Source organism: Urtica dioica, chromosome 1, assembly GCF_054948205.1.
Source record: "Urtica dioica subsp. dioica isolate 48M chromosome 1, U.dioica_male_clone48M_v1_H2, whole genome shotgun sequence".
In the NCBI taxonomy this organism is placed as follows: Eukaryota; Viridiplantae; Streptophyta; class Magnoliopsida; order Rosales; family Urticaceae; genus Urtica; species Urtica dioica.
The window spans coordinates 5,074,363-5,095,329 of record NC_142756.1 but is presented as its reverse complement, the minus strand read 5'-3'; the positions used below and the strand labels follow the sequence as shown (position 1 = coordinate 5,095,329).

General features: G+C 41.7%; 2 protein-coding genes across 4 annotated transcripts; one reads left to right on the top strand and one right to left on the bottom strand.

Moving 5' to 3' along the window:
• Positions 1-5,816: 5,816 nt before the first annotated feature.
• Positions 5,817-7,372, top strand: LOC149406666 (uncharacterized). 2 transcript variants are annotated; one of them, XM_089608079.1, is made up of 5 exons: positions 5,817-5,989; positions 6,546-6,606; positions 6,713-6,854; positions 7,003-7,054; positions 7,330-7,372. In XM_089608079.1, exons 1-4 carry the CDS (start codon positions 5,873-5,875, stop codon positions 7,043-7,045), a joined length of 363 nt encoding a protein of 120 aa, XP_089464205.1. In that variant the 5' UTR covers positions 5,817-5,872; the 3' UTR covers positions 7,046-7,054; positions 7,330-7,372. The 2 variants fall into 2 exon arrangements, with proteins under 2 accessions (XP_089464205.1, XP_089464204.1); XM_089608078.1 differs by lacking the exon at positions 7,330-7,372 and having other exon boundaries at positions 5,818-5,989; positions 7,003-7,209.
• A 350-nt stretch (positions 7,373-7,722) lies between these two features.
• Positions 7,723-12,770, bottom strand: PGLCT (plastidic GLC translocator). 2 transcript variants are annotated; one of them, XM_089608076.1, is made up of 14 exons: positions 12,555-12,770; positions 12,050-12,305; positions 11,387-11,501; positions 11,216-11,283; positions 10,944-11,076; positions 10,738-10,837; positions 10,515-10,627; positions 10,010-10,103; positions 9,756-9,909; positions 9,118-9,264; positions 8,959-9,032; positions 8,774-8,862; positions 8,575-8,689; positions 7,723-8,116 (listed from the first exon to the last, which is right to left on the bottom strand). In XM_089608076.1, exons 2-14 carry the CDS (start codon positions 12,294-12,296, stop codon positions 7,934-7,936), a joined length of 1,632 nt encoding a protein of 543 aa, XP_089464202.1. In that variant the 5' UTR covers positions 12,297-12,305; positions 12,555-12,770; the 3' UTR covers positions 7,723-7,933. The 2 variants fall into 2 exon arrangements, with proteins under 2 accessions (XP_089464202.1, XP_089464203.1); XM_089608077.1 differs by having other exon boundaries at positions 12,050-12,302.
• Positions 12,771-20,967: the final 8,197 nt, after the last annotated feature.

Here is a 20,967-nt window from a genome sequence, read left to right as displayed (position 1 = left end):
AATAACAAAATAGTAAAGGTTTTTTTTAAAACGATAACAAAATACCAGTGTAGTCAGAAGATTCATGATCCTAGTCATTAAATTTATTCATTTTTTTAATATGGAAAATGAATATTTCTTAATATATTGCTAAATATGATGCTAATTCGGTCAAAATCTTCGTTTGATGCTTTACACATTAACTGAAGTAAAAAATATGTAAAATAAAATTACAATTCCTATCTTTATTCCTGTTCATCGGTTCAGAGGATCGAGATGGCAAATCTTATAGGGAATTTGGTGAATGCGTTAATTTTGAGCGGACTAAGAGCAACATAGAAGATAACATAAAAAATTCAAGTTCCAGTCGACGTAGAGAGAAAAATTGTGGAATCAGGGGAGAAAACTGTAAGATCAAGGCTTCAATAAGCAGATACGGTGAAGGGTAATAAAAACCTAAACACTTCAATATATAGTAATAGCATATCTCCAACCGCAAATTTAATCAATATGTGCTAGAGAGAGCGAGAGAGATGATTGAGAATAAATGATGGGCGATGCGGCTACATGTGGTATATTTAAGTTTGAGTTACTTTTTAAAATTGAGGTCAAATAGCTAGAAAAAAAAAACTCCAAAATATCTTTATACTACCACACACACAACATTCGTTCCTCAGCCCTCACGGAGGCTCCGCTGTGCCGTCCTCACTTTCCGCCGTCGCCGGCGATTTCGCACCCTATCCGTCGGCGATCGGCGGAGAAAGACGTCTGGAAAACCCAAGAGCTCTTTGAGTTGGCCGAGGACGTCACGAAGCTCCGCCGCCGAAACCCGAGGCTTAGAGGATTCCTCGATAAGATGATATCCCCGTTCCAATCGGCGTTCGTTCTGGGAAGATGGATCGCATAGAACTCTATCTTGGTCCGAGAAGTTATGGATAAAATGAGAAAAAATAAGGCCAAGAAGGGTTTGGTGGGCATCAAAATGGATACGAGCAAGATGTATGATAAGAAGGAATGGAGTTTTCTCTTCAAAGTGCTCAAAATATTTGGGATTTCGGACAAAATGATTGGCTTGATTAGGTTATGTCTTTGCTCGGCGACTAGTGCCATTCTGCTTAATGGGAGACTTCCCTCGCCCTTGAAACTTGAAAGAGGCCTTAGACAAGGAGATCCTATCTCGTCATATTTTTTCGTCATAGCTTCTGAAGTTCTTAGTTGGATTTTAATGAGAGAAGAATAAAGATGTAATTTTCATAGGATTCAAACTGGTTGAGGCACTCCAAGCATTTCTCACCTAATGTTTGCTGATGATACAATTCTCTTTTGTTGAGTTTCAACAAATGAGATTAAAGTGGTTTAGGATTGTGTGGAAAAGTATCTCAAGTGATCGGGTCAAAAAGTAAATCATCAAAATTCTGGTTTTATTTTCTCAAAAAATTGCTCGGTCGAGAATCAAATAGACATTGAAAACTCTCTTTCTATGAAAGAGTGGAGCAAAGACATCCTTCATTTGAGAAATTCTCTCTTCACTAGTAGGGATAAATCGGCAATTTTTTAGTTTCTTAAAAAGAAAAGTTCACGGTCGGATTGAAGGATGGATGGCAAAACTATCTCTAAGGCCGGTAGGACGACACTTGTCAAGTCGGTGATTCAAAGCATCCCAGTTTATGCTATGTCTACTACAAATTGCCCCGTACTTTTTGTCAAGGGTTGGATAAGATGTCCATAAAATTTTGGTGGAAAGGGACGGGGTTAAAATAAATGATACTTGGCATCTATCAGTTGGAACCAAATTTGTAGACCAAAAGGTACCGGCAGACTTGGGTTTTGTAGATTCGAAGACATGAACTTGGCGCTTCTCTCGAAACTTGGTTGGCATATGGCGGCTAATTCTAAGTTGAGAATGAGTTACAGAAGGCGAGGATTGTTTAGAGTTTCGGCCGGAGCGGTGGTTTTCGCCGGATCGGAGGAGGTTTTGTGGAGGAGGGTTTCGAGTTCCTGGCGTTCAATGCGGAGTCTATGATTTGCGATGTGCGATGTGGTCGCTGCAGCTTGGAATCATCGATGCCGTTGATGGCGATGTCGAGGTTCGGAAGGGAATCGAGGTCGGAGGGAGAGATTTTTAGAGTTAGAGCTTGGCGATGAGTGAGCTTGGTGGTCTCTAGGATACCGTCAAAGATCGAAGGTCAGAGATTGAAGGTCTGCGTCGATCGTCATCACCACCACCATTACTGTCTTATTCTTCTTATTTTTCTTCTTTTTCTTCTTCTGGTTCATCGAAGAGTCGATTAAATTTTTTTAAAGCAGGATTAAATATTTTGACACTTCGTTGCTTTCTCGTTGCAGATGACTAGACTTCAAACATTTTGTTATCTGTTGGTGGATTAAATATTTTGAAGAGATGATTAAATTTTTGAAATCATGTATTTTGGCTTAAATCATGTAACTTGTTTATGTGTTTTGAAACTGGATTAACAATATTGAAGGCATGATAAATTTTTTGAAAATGTGTTGACTTTTTTTTTACGATGGAATTAGTTTTGAAACTATTTGATATATATAAGTGCATTAAAAAATAGTTGGTTAAATTTTTTAGACACCTAGCACTAGTACAAAAAAGACCTTTGGGTGCGACTTTTTTCGCACCCAAAAGTCAATTTTCGCACCCAAAGATATCTTTAGGTGCGACTTTTCCGCACCCGAAAATCCGCACCTAAAAGTCTTGGGTGCGAAAAGTCGCACCCAAAAGTCTTGACTTTCGGGTGCGACATTTAGGTGCGACTTTCCGCATCTAAAGTCGCACCTAAATTGTCACCAAAATCCGTGGAAAGGCGGGTAAAAGAGCATTGGGTGCGACTTTGTCGCACCCGATACTCTCCCGCCATGACAAGAAATAGTGTTTTAGACGTCACTTTATTATAAAGTGACTTTAAATCTTTGGAAAATAGTGTTTTAGACGTCACTCTATTATAAAGTGACTTTAAATCTTTGGAAAAACACATAATTGATGCACTGAATATGTTACATTCTTGAGACCAAAATATACAATTATTTAATTACATAAAAAAAAAGAGAACATCGTTTTCAAATCCTCATGCCTCTCGTACCTCGTTGTCCAATACACATTTCTTTTGTCAATTGAAAAGAAAATGAAAAACAAAAACATCTGTAACACACAAAATAATAAAAGAAAAAGCATCAGAACAAAACATGAGAGTGAGAACAACACTCTTCTCTTTGTTGAGTAGTGAGGCAGAGTAATATCAGCCAAGTCTTCTCTGAATGGAATGGCTCCAACTCCAGTGTGGCCGTTTTCCATCTGCGAGTGATTGGCCGGCTCGTACTTCTCCGGCTCGACGAAAGTCACCACCGTGTCCTTCGGAAACACGAGGATTCCGATGAACACAGTCAACCCTTTGGGCAACGAGCTGTGGATGATCCCGTACCCCAGAATCCATGACACCACTATGATCTGAAAAAAAAAAAAATTACGTATCATTTATATTATTAATCAACCTATATATATAACAATGTATGTTTTTTGGTTTTTGTTATGATTAATTTGGCTAAAAATACTCACAAACATGGAGTTCCAGAACAGCAAGTCCCTGAAAGGCTGCTCTTTCGGGACGTTCTGGTACAGCACCGCTCCCACCAGAGACCCCACCGAACCGATCGAGAATATGAACCCCACGTTCTCCTGAGAGAAAGATGGACCGTCCTTTGCATCTGTGTACCAATAAAACATTCCCTCCAGGATGTTCAAGCTCAACGCAAAGGACAAGTACATGTACAAACATGGCCTCCACACACTCGCAGACTTCAGAGTCGTGTACATTGCGTGTCCAGCGGCAATGAACTTCTGATTCACATGAGTCCGTCTCAAACTTTCAGCATGAAGAGGAAAAGAAGAAAGATAAAGCCGAGAGATTGAGAGGACAAAATACCTGGCGGTACGAGAAGTCGGGCAAATGTGGTTCCTTAAGCATAATCCCAACTAAAAATACAAGGCCGAACGGGATGGTCAACAAGCCAAACACACTCTACAAAGAAGCAGAAAGTGTTTCAAAATATGTGGTGTATAAATGGAAAATAGAGATCGGTTTTCCTGACCTGTATTTGTAGTAGTGTAGATTAATTATTTTGAAATCTTAGAAAAAATGGGTTCACTCACTCACACATTAAGAGTATATTAGTCTTTTAACAGTATAAATGGTTAGAATGTATTAACTTATGAAACCTTACTATTTCGCTAAACATTAAATTTGAAATGGATACTTCTTAAAAAAAATCCATAAAGCAGTTGTGTACCTTTTTTTTTTGAAAATTTGGTAGTGTATGTGGAGTTTAATTCAATTTTTTATGTGTCAAAAATAAAAGATCTTAAATTTGTACATAATTTTACGTAGATGCCCTTAGACACATAATTGATCGAAGTTGCCTATAATTGACCACAATGCTGTCGAACGAAGTTGAATGTGATTGCCTGCGTTCAATAGTGATGCAGTCAATTAAAGGGAAGGACTCTTTGGTCAAAAGACACATATATTATCATATTTATGACAAATCTCCATTAGAAATTGAATTAGGTGTAATCTCAAAACCAATTGGTAATTAGAAGAGCAAAACATGACATTTATAAATTCTTATTAGTTCTCATTAACTTTCATTGTGAGATTCCTAACACGTCCCCTCAAGATGACGACTCTTTATGTTTGTTCATCTTGAGCCGAATCTCAACTATTAGATCAGATACCCGTTTGAGCTTTATGAGCTCTGGTACCAAGTGAAAGTATCATGTGGTTTCATCTCAAAATCAATTGACAATAAGAGGAGTAACTCATGACCTTTTATAAACTCTTGTCAGTTCTCATTCACTTTCGACGTGAGATTCATAACACGTAGAATATAAAATATCCATTTTTCATAAATAATCAACTGCGATAAAAAAAAAATGTGCGCTCAACTAAATTTGTGCGTACCAAAATGTGAGTGTGCATATAACTATGTCTGCTCACAAACCTCGCATCGCAGAGGAACTGACTCGGATACCAAAGTTTGGAGGCCGGGCCTAGGTGGTATAAAGCTAATGTTGACAAATGTCTGGACACGAACAATGCTAGTAGGCATTGGTCGTGTGATCAGAGATGAGCACGGACAAGCTTTAGCTTTTGCCGTCAGTAACTTCGATTCTAATTACTCCCCGTGATGACCGAAGCTCAAGCGATTCCTCACGATGTCAAAATTTGTCAAAAATTCATGTTCTTGAAGATCATTATTGTGGAGTCAGATTACCAGGAGATTATCAACAAACTTCATCGACGAGACCGATATGAGTCCTCGATATTGGTTTGATTGTTGATGGTATTTTCATAATTGCAATGTCAAGTTTATTTATCATCCTCAAACTGTTAACTCACGGTCTTGCTAAACTTGGGTTAACCGGAGACTTCAACATGATTTGGTGGCCCGGAGTTCCCGGAAACCAATCATATTAATATGATTTTTGGGTACTTTTTTCTCTACCCATAAATTTTCTTTAGGTTTGCGTAGAGATTTTGACAAGACAAGGTTAAAATTGGTAGCGATATTTTTTTATTTAATTTTCTATTTTAGTAGTTCTTTATAAAACTAGTCAAAATGAAATCATTAATATGAAAATTATAAAAACTATAGGCAATCGAAATATATAATTGCCGGATATGAACAAAAGGACTAAAACTATTTTTATTTTTTTATTAAAGAATAAAGACATAAATTGTACTTGAGACGTTTTATACTTAAGGGGTTAACTACAAATACAGATAAAACTTCGGGGGCTATATTTAAGATTTATCCAAAACTTGAGCGCTAAACGCAAAAGTGATCGGAAAGGGCAAAGGGAAGAGAGAAGATGGAGGACAAGGAAGAGGACGAGAGGAGAGAAGCGGCGATCGCATCAACTCCGGCGTTACAATCTGATTTCACCTCTAATGGAATCGCCACGCCTTCCCGAATCTCCAAGTTCCAGGTTTCACAGTCGTATCTAATATCGCGCTCTGTGATTTCTGATTCATTCTTGTGGGGATTGTGATCTTCTTTTGCAAACGGATTTTGGAAAATTTAGCCGCTTAGTTAAGAATTGATAGCTAATTAGGTTTATTTATGCGGAATTTCTCTGTTTCTGTCATTTGAATGGTTCCCAGGGGAAAAAAAAAAAGCACTAGTTTCATGATATTCTCCCCCAATCATAAATTTTAAATTTCCTGCGAAATATTCTGGCATTGGAATCATTGTGATCTATCATCCAAGCTCTTTAGACGAGTAAAGACTCGTCAAATGAATCAAGTTTCACTGTGTAATAAAATCAACTACATTTTCATTCAGTGGAGCTTGTTAAGTTTTACGGTTTCATCTCGTCTGACATCAATTGACTTCAAGATTTTTTTATTTTTTATTTTTTGGCTTGACACCATGTTAGTTTCTAAGATATCTGAGTTCTGCGATATAATGTTAGAAGAAATAGAGAAAAATACGATTATTTTAAGTATGCCTTTCATTGGTGTGTGAACATTTGGTGGTGATAGGAGCTGCACAGGAAACGTTTGGAAATAAAGTCGAAATGGAAGTTCAAGAATAAACAAAAAGGTTCTTCTTTTGCTTCTCTTACAAGTTACATCCACACACAACTGTTTATAACAATGGCTATAGCATATCATGTATTTGGGGTTTAACTTGTTTTCCGAGATAACAGAAACTAGTGCCTTGAAAACCCCAACCTTTAAAGATTGCGACGGTAAAGGTTCGAGTGGTCTCAGCTCCGACAACCACGACGCCAGAAGAGAAGAAACTGAGACGTGCTTTGCTCCGAAACAGCGCCAGAAGTTATATTGGGGGTATGTTTTGTGTTTTCTTCATGAGTAAGACTGAAATATACACACTTTAAATCTCTGCGGTTCTACTTGGATTCGAGATTTTTGTGGTAAAATGTGGTAGATTCGGTATACGAACCATGATATTCAATTTTTTTTTTTAATTTTCCAGGCTCGACCCGAAGGAAAGGTGGGAGCGGAAAGCAAACATGTAAAAAATTAACACACCCAAATTCAATGTTTGTTTGTTTTTTTTTTTTTTTGGGTTTATTATCATGCAGTGTAGTGGAGCCTGCAAATATGAAATCCTGGCATCGATTTATAAATTTTAGTAGATTGCCAAAGCTTCAAAAAAAAATAAAAAAAAACCTGTGTAGCTCGTACTGTCTCATATTGATACTTGATTAAGAGCACCAGTACAGTGATGTCTCCGATCTAGTAGCGAAGTTTCTGGTCTTAAACGCTCCTCGATTGTCGAATTATATGAACCACAATTAACGTTCTAAAGGAAAATAGGATAAAATGCACCCCCCAAAATCTTATTTTGCGGGGATTTTGATTAATTAAAAGTTTCAGACTCTAATTTTAAATGAAATCTCAGGTCAGATGTGACACCCTTTTATTGAAGTGCTTGCATGAATCAAATCCCCAAATTCTACATTTTATGAACCTTTGCCGTTTCATTTTTTCAGTTGAACTCTACCAGAACAATATACATCTGTTTTTTTTTTTTTGGACGGTTTCTGTTTTAGCAATGACTCAAACTCATTTAGCCCATTGAAAATAGATGTAAATTGCCTATTCTTTTTCTTTCCTTGATCAACAATCTACTTGAAGCATTAAATTCAACGAAAAAAATGCTATTCTCAGGCACATTCTGGGACCAGTCTCATATGAAGAAGCTGCTCGTACATCGCTTAGTGTCGTGATCCAAATATTTGCACAAAAAAAGCAAAACTTCAAAGGCAAAAAAAATAAATTGAACATATTCTATATTGTTCCTACAAGAAATAAAAGGACATTTATACGTCGCTGCTATTCTGAGGTGCGTGCAAAGAATCCATGGCAGTGGCGTGTGCTTGGACTCAGAGAAGTGGTTGAATTCAAAGAGCCGGGTTAAGAGCTCGTTCTATCTCTTCCAACGACCGTCCTTTTGTTTCAACTACGTTACCTGCAATGTACAAGACCGCAAGACCACACACAGCTGCGAACCCCAGGTACACCGAGCTTATGCCAAACTTGTTTACCACGCTCAAGAAATATAGCCCAATCACAAAGTTGGATATCTGATTTACGTGCATCGCAAATTATCAGAATCAGGGGAAGAAGAAAAAAAAAGCAGCACACTTGAGGATATATTCTGTCGAATCTTCAAACTTCCGTTAGGAATACAGAGTTTAGTAAAAAAAAAATGAGATAATCAGGAACAACTACTAGGAATAAAGAAAAAATGTAGTTGGAAGTCATTGAAAATGTCATTCTTATTATTCTCTGATTTGGATGTTTTGCGAATTTGAAGGCGTAAAAGGAGAATTGAAAATTTAGGAAGAGAAATGAAGCATCCGTATGCAAGATATAAGAAAAATAAAATCATGTACTCGTGAATTCTATTCGATTTCGATTTTCCTTTGCTATCTTCAAAGGAAAATGGAATCCTACTTGTTGTACATGTTCTATAGTATTTTTTTTCTTTCTCAAAAGTGGATAAGAGTTTTAATTTATGAAAGTGGTTTCGATAACGTACCCAGTGCATGCCCAATGACAAGGCAACAGCTTTTGCTCTGATTCTCGAAGCAAATATCTCCGGTAGAAGAAGGGCAGGCACGGGACCAGCACCGAGTGAAAACGACAATACGTATCTGTGAAACGAGCAGGGAAAATAAAATGTCGAGTTAAGACGAGCTTGTTTTGTTTTAGTTAGAAATTCAATATTTATAACTTACAGAACAGTCCCGACAACCGCGAGAGTCCCGGAAAACGGTGCCAGAACGCTCCACGTGAACGAGAGAGAAAGCAATAACATCGAAGCGGCCTGGAAATAATACACCCATGAGAGTCGTAAGTTAAATACGGTAGAAATACAACGAATGTATTTTGCACCGACTCGGAAAAGCAAAAAAAGCTTTACCATTCCACTAAAGCTTATCATAAGAAGACTCTTTCTTCCTTGTTTGTCCATCAACGAGGATGCGATACACGTGCCTGCAAAAGACCATGGCACTTCAGATTTCGTGACGTGAGAGACAATGGTGTGAAGTGAATAGTGAAGATGAAATGAAAGACTAACCAAACACATTGGCTGCCCCGACAAGAGCACTTGCAGCGACATCAGAGGCGATCCCTGCGCTGCGGAACACGGCAGTGGAATAATACACAACGGCATTGATCCCAGCCAGCTGTTGGAACAAGAAAAGAGATGCGCCTACGCTAACAACTGAGAAAATAAAATATATATATTAGTAATCAGAATAATAGTGTGGTCATATTAACATCAAAAGTCCATACTATACAGTTTTTCTACTCTACCTCTCTTAGCCTAAATTTTAACATGGGTTTGCAACGAAAAAAAATTAATTTTTTTTTAACGCATTGACTTTTTAGAATCGGTCTGAAACTGCCCCCACCACGGTTTTAAATCGTGGCAGAACCAGTTCCTTCTTTTTCTTCATATTTATAATAATAATAATAATATAGTAGGACGAAATAATAATAATAATAATAATAATAATAATAGTCATTTCGGATATATTTGTAAAATAAATATAACCATTCCAATTCGTTTTTTTTTTCCTTTCTTTATTTGGTCCTGATTGGTTCGGTTAGAAGACTGGACATAGCCAAGTACAACCCGACCATGATACGAAGCTTGTCCGAAAAGTAGTCCACATGAAACACTTTCCCTAGCAAGACGTAAGATCAATATACCTTTCCAGTAGCGGGTACTAAATAAATCAAACCAGCCCGCATCGGGTTCAGTGGAGCCTTGGCCTGCAGATGATAAATCAGCGATGACCTCAGCGACTCTCTCTTTTCCGTACAGTGTTTTGATGGCCTTTTCAGCTTGGGGAATCTTCCCTTGCTGAAGATAGAGGATATATATTTGTGCTTATGTTCATGGAAGCAAACCAAGCAATCCTATTCAAAACGAAGTGTGCGAGAGCTTAATTTAAAATGAAAACCTGATAGAGCCATCGAGGGCTTTCTGGTGAGACAGCCATTCCTAGGGCCAACAGAATAGAAGGAACAGCTGCGATACCAAACATTGTCCTCCACCTAAAGAGTGTAAAGGCTAAAAAATCAATTTCATCACGAAATATTCATCTTTAACCTCCAAATTGTAAAGTAATCGCAAATCACTGATAAAAGCACATAACTCTTGATTTATTCTTCGTTTGCCTTTGCACAAAATAAATTATGTACATCTGCAATTAATTACACATGAGACTTTCCCAAGGTTGATATTGACAGACTGTAATCGCATGCATTACATCGCCACTTTGACTCAAATTTAAAACATTTAAAACCATACATTTCTGCGGAATCATATGAAATCAGAAATATAAAATAACTTTTTTTTTTTTTTTTTGGCAAAATACTCAACCTTAACTACTTTTGTGATTGGTAATAATTTGCTAGCAAGTGATTCATTAAGAAGCCATAGAAAGGAAAGAATAAAAAAATTACCACAATGGGTTCGCTGCTAAAGGCAACCCAGCTATCAGCGCCGCAAGAATGCCTATACATATAAAAAGTTGGTTCACCGATCCCAGAGCTCCGCGAATTTCGGTAGGTGATATCTACCATTACACAAAATAGAATCGAAAACAGAATCACAAGTTCCAATAAATTTTAGCAAAAAGTAGAGATAAAAAGCTTTCAAAAACTACTAAAAAAAATTATTTTTTACCTCAGATATATAAAGGGGGACTATGGCAGATGAGATGCCGATGCCAATGCCGGCAAGTAAACGACCAATTATCATCGTCTGCACATTCTGAGCCGTGGCGCTGAAGGTGGTGATTAAATAGACAACGATCTTTAGTAAATAATTATGAAATTTATGTACATAGTTGTGATGGTAAACTTAAACTGTTCGTGATAGAAGATTCTAACCAAAGGAAAGCCCCGACTGCAAGTGGAATCGCGTCCAATTGGAACGTTCTAGTTCGGCCAAACTTGTCAGCCAAAGCTCCACCTGTAAACGACCCGAGAGTTGCGCCCGCCAGAAGTGTACTCACAATCCAACCTTCATAGGCATTAATTATTAGTATTACATTTGTAAAACCTCATTCGAAAATTGTACTTTCCTTTCAAATTAGCTGATAGGAGAGGCATTTTTTTTTTTTTTGTAATGGATGATTGAATAGAACCAGGTGATCAATTACCTTGAATAACAGGATTTTGTGTAATACCAAGATCCTTGGCTAGGTACTCCAGCGCACCATTGACAACTCTGCGACAAGCAATCGAAAATCAAGGTGGATTAGTGTACGAAGTTTGATCTTAAAATTGAGTTTGATCAATTCGGAGAGAAAAAAATTCGGATTAAGAATTACCCAAGATGGTAACCAAACAAAATGGCTCCGAGGCAAGAGACGCCAACAAATGGCAAAACAGTTCCCGATGATTTTTCGCGATGGCTCGACGGAACCAACTCTTCAATATCGTCATCTGCATCAAATATTTTTGTTCACATATATCGAAAATTCACATAATATTATATAAATGGAAAACAAAGTACAATTGGAAAAAAAATGACATGTATTCTAAGAAAATATCACCATATTAGTCGTCAAATCGTTGATCAAGTTTCTGACAATGAAAGAAAAACCTGGCTGTTTTCTGATTTTATGAGACCACAGTAATAAATATGAAAAAAAAAATACTATCTTGAAGGCAAAACCTCATTCAGCATAACAACTAACAAATCAGGAATTTTTTTCTTTAATTGACATTCCGATCCAAGAAATCCACGTCAAACCTTAGCTCTGAAGAAACTACCAAACATACCCACATATTTAACAAAAGAACAAAACAGGCATTGAATCAATAACCACCATTAAGAATACAATTTCAGAAAGACACAACAAAATATCACCAAAAAAAAAAAAAAAAACTCGGTAATCTTCCAAGTCAAATCATTCTCGAATCTGGATCATAAAAGCGCATATTAATCGATTACCAAAAAAAAAATGGAGTAATGAGTCAAATGATCAAACCAGAAGCCTGAGCCTTGACGAGTCTTGGCTTCGCAGAAGAAGATCCAAAGCCCATCCTTGTTCGTCCAAGCTCGATACCAGTAGCCATGGAATTGAGGCTGAGACCACCACAGCAAGTCCCTCTGTTATCGGTCATGGAGACCGAGACTCTTCTTCCACTCCGAGACTCAGCCAAACAGAGCGAAATCCTTCTCTGGCTTTGGATCCCAAATCCTCCTTTAACCGAACCAAATGCTGACGCTTGCATTTTTACCTGCTGATGCAATCAATATACTCAGCCCCCAAAATTAAAGACTCATAAAAAAAAAAAAAGTCAAAGTTTGGCTCCAAATGAAAGAAAACGAGAAATACACACTATCTATAGCTATATGGTCTATAAAGCATATAGATCAAACTGAATTTCTTGCGACTTGAAGAATCGGTTTGGCAGATTGCTATTTCTTTCCTCTACTTGATCCAAAAAAAGCGGTTAAGAGTGTTAAAAAAAAGGAAAAAGAGGATATACCCAAATTTATGGTAACGCTTGAGAATTATAGTATTATTAAGAAGAAAACGCCCTGAAGCAGAAAGTTGAGTATTATAGAAATGAATTTATTTGAATCTTTGTTATTAATATTATATGACAAAGAGAGAAAGTTGGAGAATCCGCTGAAGAGAATGGGCAGACTGTTTTCAAAGCACACTCACTCACTCACTCACCGCAACAAAACAAAGAATGTGGTTCTTTTTTTTTTTTTTGAAGGAAAGTCGCTGTGACTTAATTCATTGAAGGCTTATCAGCCAGAAGAGTTTCCCACAAGAAGGGAGGTGCAAAATCAAGCCACATGGAATGGCCATTGAAGTTCAAGGCATGTTTGGCTAAGAGATGAGCTGCCAAATTACATGTTCTAGGAATATGAACAACAGAAAAGGAACTAAAGATGGAGGCCATGTCAGTAATGTCGCCGAGGACTCGGCCGACCTCGGTCGTCGGCAGGGGAACGGAGCGAAGAAGCTTCGGGAGTGTCTCGCAGTCGGTCTGAACCAGCAAGTCCGAGATCCCGAGGGAGAGGGCTGTGTGGACGCCGTGCTTGATGGCAAGAGCTTCCGCTAGAGTGGGGTTGAAACCAGCGTTGCTCGGAGCGATGAAGGAGGCTCGAACAGTCCCGTCGGAGGTGCGCAGGATACCGCCGAGGCCACTACGTCTTCCGTCGGAGGAGAAGGCGGCATCGGTGGACAGCGCCGTGATGTTTGGGCTCGGAGGGGGCCATCGGGTAATCCGGGGCTGACGGGGAGTCAGTTTCGGGGGGCATGAGTTCGCGCCCTCGCGATATTCTTCGAGGAGGCTGAGACTGTAGTTGATGCTATCCTCCGGCGAGCTGGTTCTCTTGTCATGAGCTGCTGCATTTCGGCGGTTCCAGGATGTCCAAGCCAACATAACAAACAAATCGAAGTCTTCGCTGCGGAGGAGGTCTTTGATTCTGGCCATGAACGCAATGATGTCCCCATGGTAACTAGTCTTGATTAGCTGCCACCATCTCGTAGATTTCCAAAGTGGTTTACTCGCTGGGCAGGCCCATAAGGCATGAAAGGAGGTCTCAATATCACATCCGCAGCGGAAACACCTCGGGTCAATTTGCATACCCCGTGCTGCAAGATTTCGGCGTGTAGGGATCCAGTTACGACAAGTCCTCCAAATAAAAGAGCGCACCTTAGGAGGAACACGAAGTTGCCAAAGAGAATTCCACCAGCGTCTTGTAGAGAGAGTTGATGAAGCTTCCGCTGCTTGTTGGGAGTCCGCGACCACCCAATAGCCGCTCTTGGCAGTATATTCCCCGTCTTTCGTGTGGTGCCAGCAAAGGGTGTCCGGGGCTGAGGCAGAGGTGCCGGGGAGGCGAAGAATAGCTTCCACATCATCATCGCAGAAGAGGGAGCGAAGAAGAGGAACGTTCCATTCACCGGAGGGGAGGGCGAGCGTCGCTACCGGAGTGTCCGGCGGGGGGGTGCTGCCACGCCGGATCCGGAAGTTTCCCGCTCTGGGAAGCCAGCGATCTCGGTAAACGTCCACAGCAAGACCATTTCCAATCCTCCACCGGGAGCCTAGGTCAATGATTTCCTTACCCCAAATAATCCCTCTCCAAAGACCGGAGTCGTGGCGGGTGTTCGAGGCTTCAAGGAAAGTGGAGTTGGGGAAGTAGCTTGCTTTTAGAACACGGGAAGCAAGTGAGGACGGGTTTCGAAGAATTCTCCAACCGGTCTTGGCGAGGAGGGATTTATTTGTCCATTCCAAATTCCGAAAGCCGAGACCTCCGCAAGATTTCCGGGCGCAAATTTTGTCCCAACGTCCCCAATGAGTACGTCTCTTCTCTTCATCGGTGCCCCACCAAAAGTTGGCCGAGAGCTTGTGGAGATCGGTGATTAGGCCTTTCGGTAGTTTGAAGCAATGCATCACGTAGCTTGGGAGAGCTTGGATTATAGCCTTGATAATAATTTCTTTCCCGGCCGCGGAGAAGAAATTGCCTTTCCATCCTTTGACTTTATTCCACACGCGTTCCCGAATAAAGCTAAAAACTTCGGCCTTACTACGCCCGTACGAGAGTGGGAGCCCAAGGTATTTGTCGTGGCCCTCCGTGATGTTCACTCCAATGGCTCTAGCCACCTCGATGCCGCGGTTAGATTTCACGGTTTTCCCAAAGCTAATCGCGGACTTTTCATAGTTGACGAGTTGACCGGAGGCCCGTGCGTAGCTATCGAGACAAACTCGGACTTCTCGCCCTTCTTCATTCGTGGCACGGAAAAATATCAAGCTATCATCCGCAAAGAAAAGATGGGAGACTTGGAGGCCGTGATACCCGAAACTGAGGCCTTGAATGGTGCCCATCGTCTCGGCGCGACGGAGTAGCGCGGAGAGTCCTTCGGAGCAAAGAAGGAAAAGGAACGGGGAGAGGGGATCTCCTTGTCGAAGGCCACGTTGAGGTGTGATGTTTCCTTTCACTTCTCCGTTGAGGATAAAGGAGAAATGAACCGAACGCACGCACCTCATGACTAGGTCCACCCAATCCCTAGCGTAGCCGAGCCTCCTCATGACCGCCTCAAGGAAGTTCCACTCAACGCGATCAAAGGCCTTTGACATATCAAGCTTGAGACTCCCACATTTCCCGTTGCCAAATCTTCCTCTCTTCATGGTGTGGGTGCCCTCGACTCCAATGATGACGTTGTCAAAAATTTGGCGACCTCCCACGAAGGCGCTTTGGTTCTCGGAGATGACTCCCTCCATAGTGCATTTGAGGCGTGTAGTGATGCACTTGGATATAGCCTTGTAAACCACATTGCAGAGACTTATGGGCCGGAAGTCTTGCATTTTCACCGGGTGCTTGGTCTTGGGAATCAAAGCTATAAGGGTCTCGTTGAGTGAGCCAATATCCTTCTTGTGGTTGAGGACTCCAAGGCAAATGTCTGTGGCGCTCTCTCCCACGATATCCCAAAACTTTTGGAAGAAAAGGCTAGAGAACCCATCTTTCCCTGGCGCCTTGTTAGGGTCGATGTCGAAGAAGGCCGCACGAACTTCTTCTCTACTAAACTCCGAGGTCAACCAGCCATTCGTCTCCTCCGAGATGGTAGAGTCTAGACATTGTGTAACACAAGCAATATCTCTCTCGGAAGGATTAGTTGACGAGAAAATATTGACAAAGTAGGACGATATAATACCTTCCACACCGATGGGGTCCTCGGTCCAGCCATTGGCCTCGTCGTAGAGTCCCTTGATGTTGTTTTTTTCCCGCCTTTGCGAGGCTTTCCGGTGAAAGAATTTCGTGTTGCGATCGCCTTCCCGGAGCCAAGCCACCCTACTCCGTTGACGCCAATAAACCTCCTCCTTAGCAAGGAGAGCGTTAAGAGCTCTCTCCTCACGCCGGATAGCCATGGAGTCGAAAGGGTTGGAGGAGTCATTCAAGCGGAGGAGCATTTGCTTGTGTTTCTCGATGTCGGAGGAGATCTCCCGGAAACGCTTCCTCCCCCACGTGGATAAGGCGGCGGCGCAGCGGGAGAGCGATGAGGTTAGCGAGGAATGCCAAAGTTGGGAGATAATGTCTTTGCACACTTCTTCGTCACACCATGCCTTTTCAAAGACAAAGCGGCGGGAGATACGGGGTTGCCGTTTCGAGGAGCCTTCCGTGGAGAGGAGGATAGGTCGGTGATCGGAAGCCCAAAGGTCGAGGTGAGTCACAGTGGCTCGAGGAAACAAGGTCCGCCATTCCTCGTTGGCCACGCAGCGGTCGAGGCGCTCAAGGGTAGTATCGCCTCCCGGATTTTCACGCCGCCAAGTGAAGGGGTCCCCGACATAACCCAGGTCCTCTAGTTGGCACTCGTCGAGGGCGTCGCGGAATGCAGCCATATGACCCGGGCACTTCCTACTGCCTCCTTTCTTCTCGCAGTCGTATAAGAGCTCGTTGAAATCACCCCCGCACACCCATGGGCCGTTGGCAAGCTTGTGAACTCGGGAGAGGAGTTCCCAAGTGAATTTCCTGAGAGATTGTTTGGGATTGCCATATATGCCCATGATACGCCAGGTAGAGCCATCCTCCTCGGTGATCGAGGCTTCTATGTGGGCTTTCGAATAAGAGCCAATACGTAATGTAATTTCATCTTTCCAAAATAAAGCTATGCCTCCACTTTTACCCTCACTCCCCACACTTAGGCAAGAACCGAACCCGAGTTTAAATCTGAGACTATCCATACGTTGCTTCGAGGATTTAGTTTCCGATAGAAAGACGAAGTCGGGACTGTACCGCTGAATGTGGTTGAGGAGGGCGTTTGTCGTCTCTGGGCTGCCAAGCCCAAAGACGTTCCAAAATAAGCCGATCATTGCGACCGGTCGCCCCGGGTCATGGGGGGCGCCGATAAGGTAGTCTGTGATGGTACGGCCAAATCTGCAGCAGGAGAAATAGCCGAAACCGAAGGTGAAGCCACTGTAGGAGGGTCGGAGACGTCATTCCGAGTCTGGGGTGTGGAGGGCGAGGCGGTGCGGCGTCGCTTCCGGAGGGAAAGCTGGAGATGTCGGGGGCTTGCTTGAGTTTGCTTAACACCATAATTTTGTTTCTTCAAAAAAGTTGGGGATGAGATGGCGCCAGTGAAAGAGCGCTGTAGAGCCTCAGAGACGAACTTGACTTCAGATTGGTTGGGCCGGTCTTGGTTCAGTCCAGCTCGTGGGCCGCTCAGAGGGGTAAGTGGGTGCGAAGGGCTTGGCACAGAAATGGGAAGAGTTGGGCCTGGGTTTGAGTTTTGAGGCCCATGTGGGGGAACAGATGCTGACGTGTAACCCAAGGAGCTGTTTTCCTCTGCACAAGGATAAGAAGGCTGGGGTTCGACCAAAAAGGAATTAGGGTTTTTCTCTTTCCCTTTTGGCTGAGGTTGAGCAGGAGCCTTATTCCTTGAAGAGGAAATCGGGGTACAGGGCCTTTCCTCGACTGCCGGAATCAGAGGCCTCGACGGGGACCTAGCAGGCTGGGTTATGGCGCGCTGCTCAAGGTGTCCTTGCTCTGCAACCTCCTCAACTCGCGTGTGATCCACGCGATTTCCTTGGCCGGGTCGTCCTGAAGGTAGGCCTTCCTCCGGTGTTGGTGTTTCTCGTCGGCCGAGAGTTCTGCCGCCGTTGGAGAAGCACGTGTCGGTCGGGGAGGACACTATGAGCCAGTCTCCATACATGGGAACCCGTTCAAAGCCATCTTTCTCGATCAGAACATCAGCGGAGCGAGAGCAATCGTTCTGGTTGTGACCGAGGACACCGCAGCGAAAACAGAAAAAACCGAGGCCCTCGTATTTTGCCTGGACCCAGGAGAATTTTGAGTTCCCTCTGTCAAGGAAAAAACCAGCTTTAAGAGGTCTCCTTATTGGAACTGAGACCTTGAAGCGGACCGAGTGTCGGAATCGACCCCCTCTATTCACTTTGCATTCCTGGACTTCACCGAAGGAGGATGCGATGCGGCGGAGACAGTGCTCGTGGATCATCTCCGGGGGAAGACCGGATAGACGAATCCAGTAAGAGCAGTACCGAAACTTGACTTCGTCTAAGGTGAGGTTTTCGGGCCATGGTTGGATGAGAAATTGTGCTCCCTTGACTGTCCATGGGCCGCGTTTTAGAATATCGTCGAGATCCTCTCTCTGCTTGAACTGAAGCCTAAAGAGATTAGGCCGAATCTCAGAGATTGTCCACGAGTTGGTAGTTTTCCAGGCTCGGTTCAAGACAGCAGAGATGGTGCCTCTTCCACACGGTTTCCAGGCGACGATCTTCCCTAAGAGGACATTATCAGAGCCTTTTGCCGTCGACTGGTCAGGAGGTCTGCCAATGTTTAGTTCAGATGCCAGTAGGGTAGAGGTTTGGGCCACTACTTCCTCCATCTCAGCATCGTCATCGTCGTCGTCTTCGAAAGGGTTGCAAGAACGGAGTCTTTTGGGACCCATGAAGGGCAAGGTATGAAGAACCTAAGGACCGTGATGTCCCAAGGGAGAGTCGGAGCTCGCCGCTGTTCCCGTTGACAAGTTATTTCGTAGACTTCAGAGAAAGGTCAACTGTACGGAGAGCATTGTGCATTTACTTAACTATTTGATTTTGCATTTCCAAGAATGTGGTTCTTTTAGATATCAATTATTCGGTGCTGTAGTGTTCTCTCTCTCTCTCTGGCGAGTCCTTATCTTTATGTTTCACCTTGTTTTCTTCCAAAGCTGTGTGACTGGGATTGTTTTTTAATGCGTTAATAGTTAATACTTAATAGTATATGAAGAAAAAAAAGAGAGAGAGAAATATAAAAATAGTTATGATTTGGATGGAGGAAGAGATATAGTTGCGTAGAATATGCTGCGATTACGTGGGATTTTGGATTAGATTTTTGGGTAAATGTAGGGACAGACATTTTTATTATTACTTTTATTTTTGGGGGTGGTAAAATATGTATATTTGATGAAGAAGTGTCCTGCCAGGTTCCGTACAATTTGGTTAAATGCACATGCCTTTTTAGAATGATCCCAAATTTATGACTGTGAAAAAAAAAAGGTTAATGAATTATTGAAATATAATGTAAATATAAGGAAAATTTTGGAAATTATGTGTGAACTGTGAAGTGACATGTAATTCAAGTAATAGTAAATACTTAGTTCAAATTAGGATGAAAATTATATATTGTTATAGAAGAAATGACGGCATAATTATACTTAATATTTTCAATTTTATACATTTATATACTCATTTTTTTTTCGGTGGCATAAATATCTAATGTCTTGTTTTAGTTGCACCGTTACTACCGAACCATTATATTTGGACGGAAAGACGCATGACAGCCACCGAAAAAAGAACGAATATATAATTGTATAAAGTCGAAAACAATAGGTATTATGCCACGATTTCCTAAAAAAAAAAAATTGACTCCATTTTAACGCAAAATTATGAAAATTTTCTTAAACAGATATTAAAGTAGATTATTGGAAAGAGAAGCTCTATTTCACAAGATAATACTTAAACTTATATTCTAACTAAAAGTAGGAGGGAATGTTTTTTTTTACTATTTTGATAGTGATCGAGTGTTCATTATAATTGGAAAACAAAAAAATTTCAAGTAGATCTGAGACCAATTTTCAAAGGGAGACTGAGGTACCCAAAAATGAAAATACTCCCAAAATTTTTCAAGGATAAAAGATAATATTTCCTTCAATAATGTAATTGTTATTAGAGAATTAAAAAATTTAATCTTATTAGGTCTCAGTGGGCGGTATTGGCTAAATTTGATTTATAGATGGACTGTTTGGATTAAAGTTAATCCGAGTATTAATAGTATTTTATGAAATAAAGATTCTCTTTGTAATAATCTACTTTAACATTTGTTAAGAAAATTCTCAAAATTTTGTTTTGAAATAGAGTCAAACTTATTTTTTGAGAAATTTTCGGCACTAATGTTTTCCACTTTATATACCTATATACTTATATTTTTTTTGGGCGGCCGTCACGTGTCTTCCAGTCGCTGCCACTCTGATCTAACCAGCGACAAGGCTCCGGCCAGGGGGAGCCATTTTTTCTTTTTTTTTTCTTTTTTTTTTTTTGGTTTTTCCCTTCCTCATCTCATCTTCTCTTTCCAACTATCCATGGGTCTTAAAGGTGTGGGGTTCCATCTAAAACCAAGCTTGGTAATTAGAGAAGTAACCCACAAGCCTTATAAAGAGCCCAAGATCGTAATATCCAGTCGATGTGGGACTATCCTTGATACACCCCCTCACGCGCACAGGCACATGCACACATTGGCACAGGCACTGGAAGCGTGAAGTATAGGCCCGATCAGGTAGCCCACAACCGAGAATGGGCCCCGTTCTGATACCATCTTAAAGGTGTGGGGTTCCATCTAAAACCAAGCTTGGTAATTAGAGGAGTAATCCACAAACCTTATAAAGAGCCCAGGATCGTAATACCCAGTCGATGTGGGGACTATCCTTGATAATGGGTGTTTTCCGGCGAGTTCCATCGTGGTTGAGCTCGAGTGTGTGTTTCTTTGAGGTGTGGGTTTATTTTTCAGGCTATAACGGTGGTTTGACGGCGTTTCTTCCGGCGGAAATCGTCTTCTCCGGTCAGAATCCGGTGGAGATCCTCGCCGTCCTCTCTGGGTGGACTCCTCTGGTGTTGCTCGCCCTCACCGAAGAGAGTTCCTTCGTACCAACCAGTCTTGAAGTGCTACATTTCATGCTACTCTCTCTAAAGTATCCACCGATCTACGACGCCACGGCTTGAAGATTGCCTCCAAATTCATTCTCCATCGACAGTTGCAAAATCCATTGCTAATATTTTTTTTATCGACACTCCCCGGCGCCGTTGTTGCTCCCGACGGTGCGGTTTGGCGGATCCCGAGTTACCATCTTTGAACACTCTTCAGAGGTGGAGTCCACCCTCTACGATGATGCCT

Excerpts from the sequence above, each read along its gene's own strand:
- LOC149406666 (XM_089608079.1), top strand. The coding sequence starts at position 5,873 with ATGGAGGACAAGGAAGAGGACGAGAGGAGAGAAGCGGCGATCGCATCA. Across the intron at positions 5,990-6,545 it reads CCCGAATCTCCAAGTTCCAG|GAGCTGCACAGGAAACGTTT; the intron begins GTTTCACAGTCG and ends TGGTGGTGATAG. Across the intron at positions 6,855-7,002 it reads CGCCAGAAGTTATATTGGGG|GCTCGACCCGAAGGAAAGGT; the intron begins GTATGTTTTGTG and ends TTAATTTTCCAG.
- PGLCT (XM_089608076.1), bottom strand. The coding sequence starts at position 12,296 with ATGCAAGCGTCAGCATTTGGTTCGGTTAAAGGAGGATTTGGGATCCAA. Across the intron at positions 11,502-12,049 it reads CGTCAAGGCTCAGGCTTCTG|ATGACGATATTGAAGAGTTG; the intron begins GTTTGATCATTT and ends TATTTGATGCAG. Across the intron at positions 9,033-9,117 it reads CGGGGCAGCCAATGTGTTTG|GCACGTGTATCGCATCCTCG; the intron begins GTTAGTCTTTCA and ends GGTCTTTTGCAG.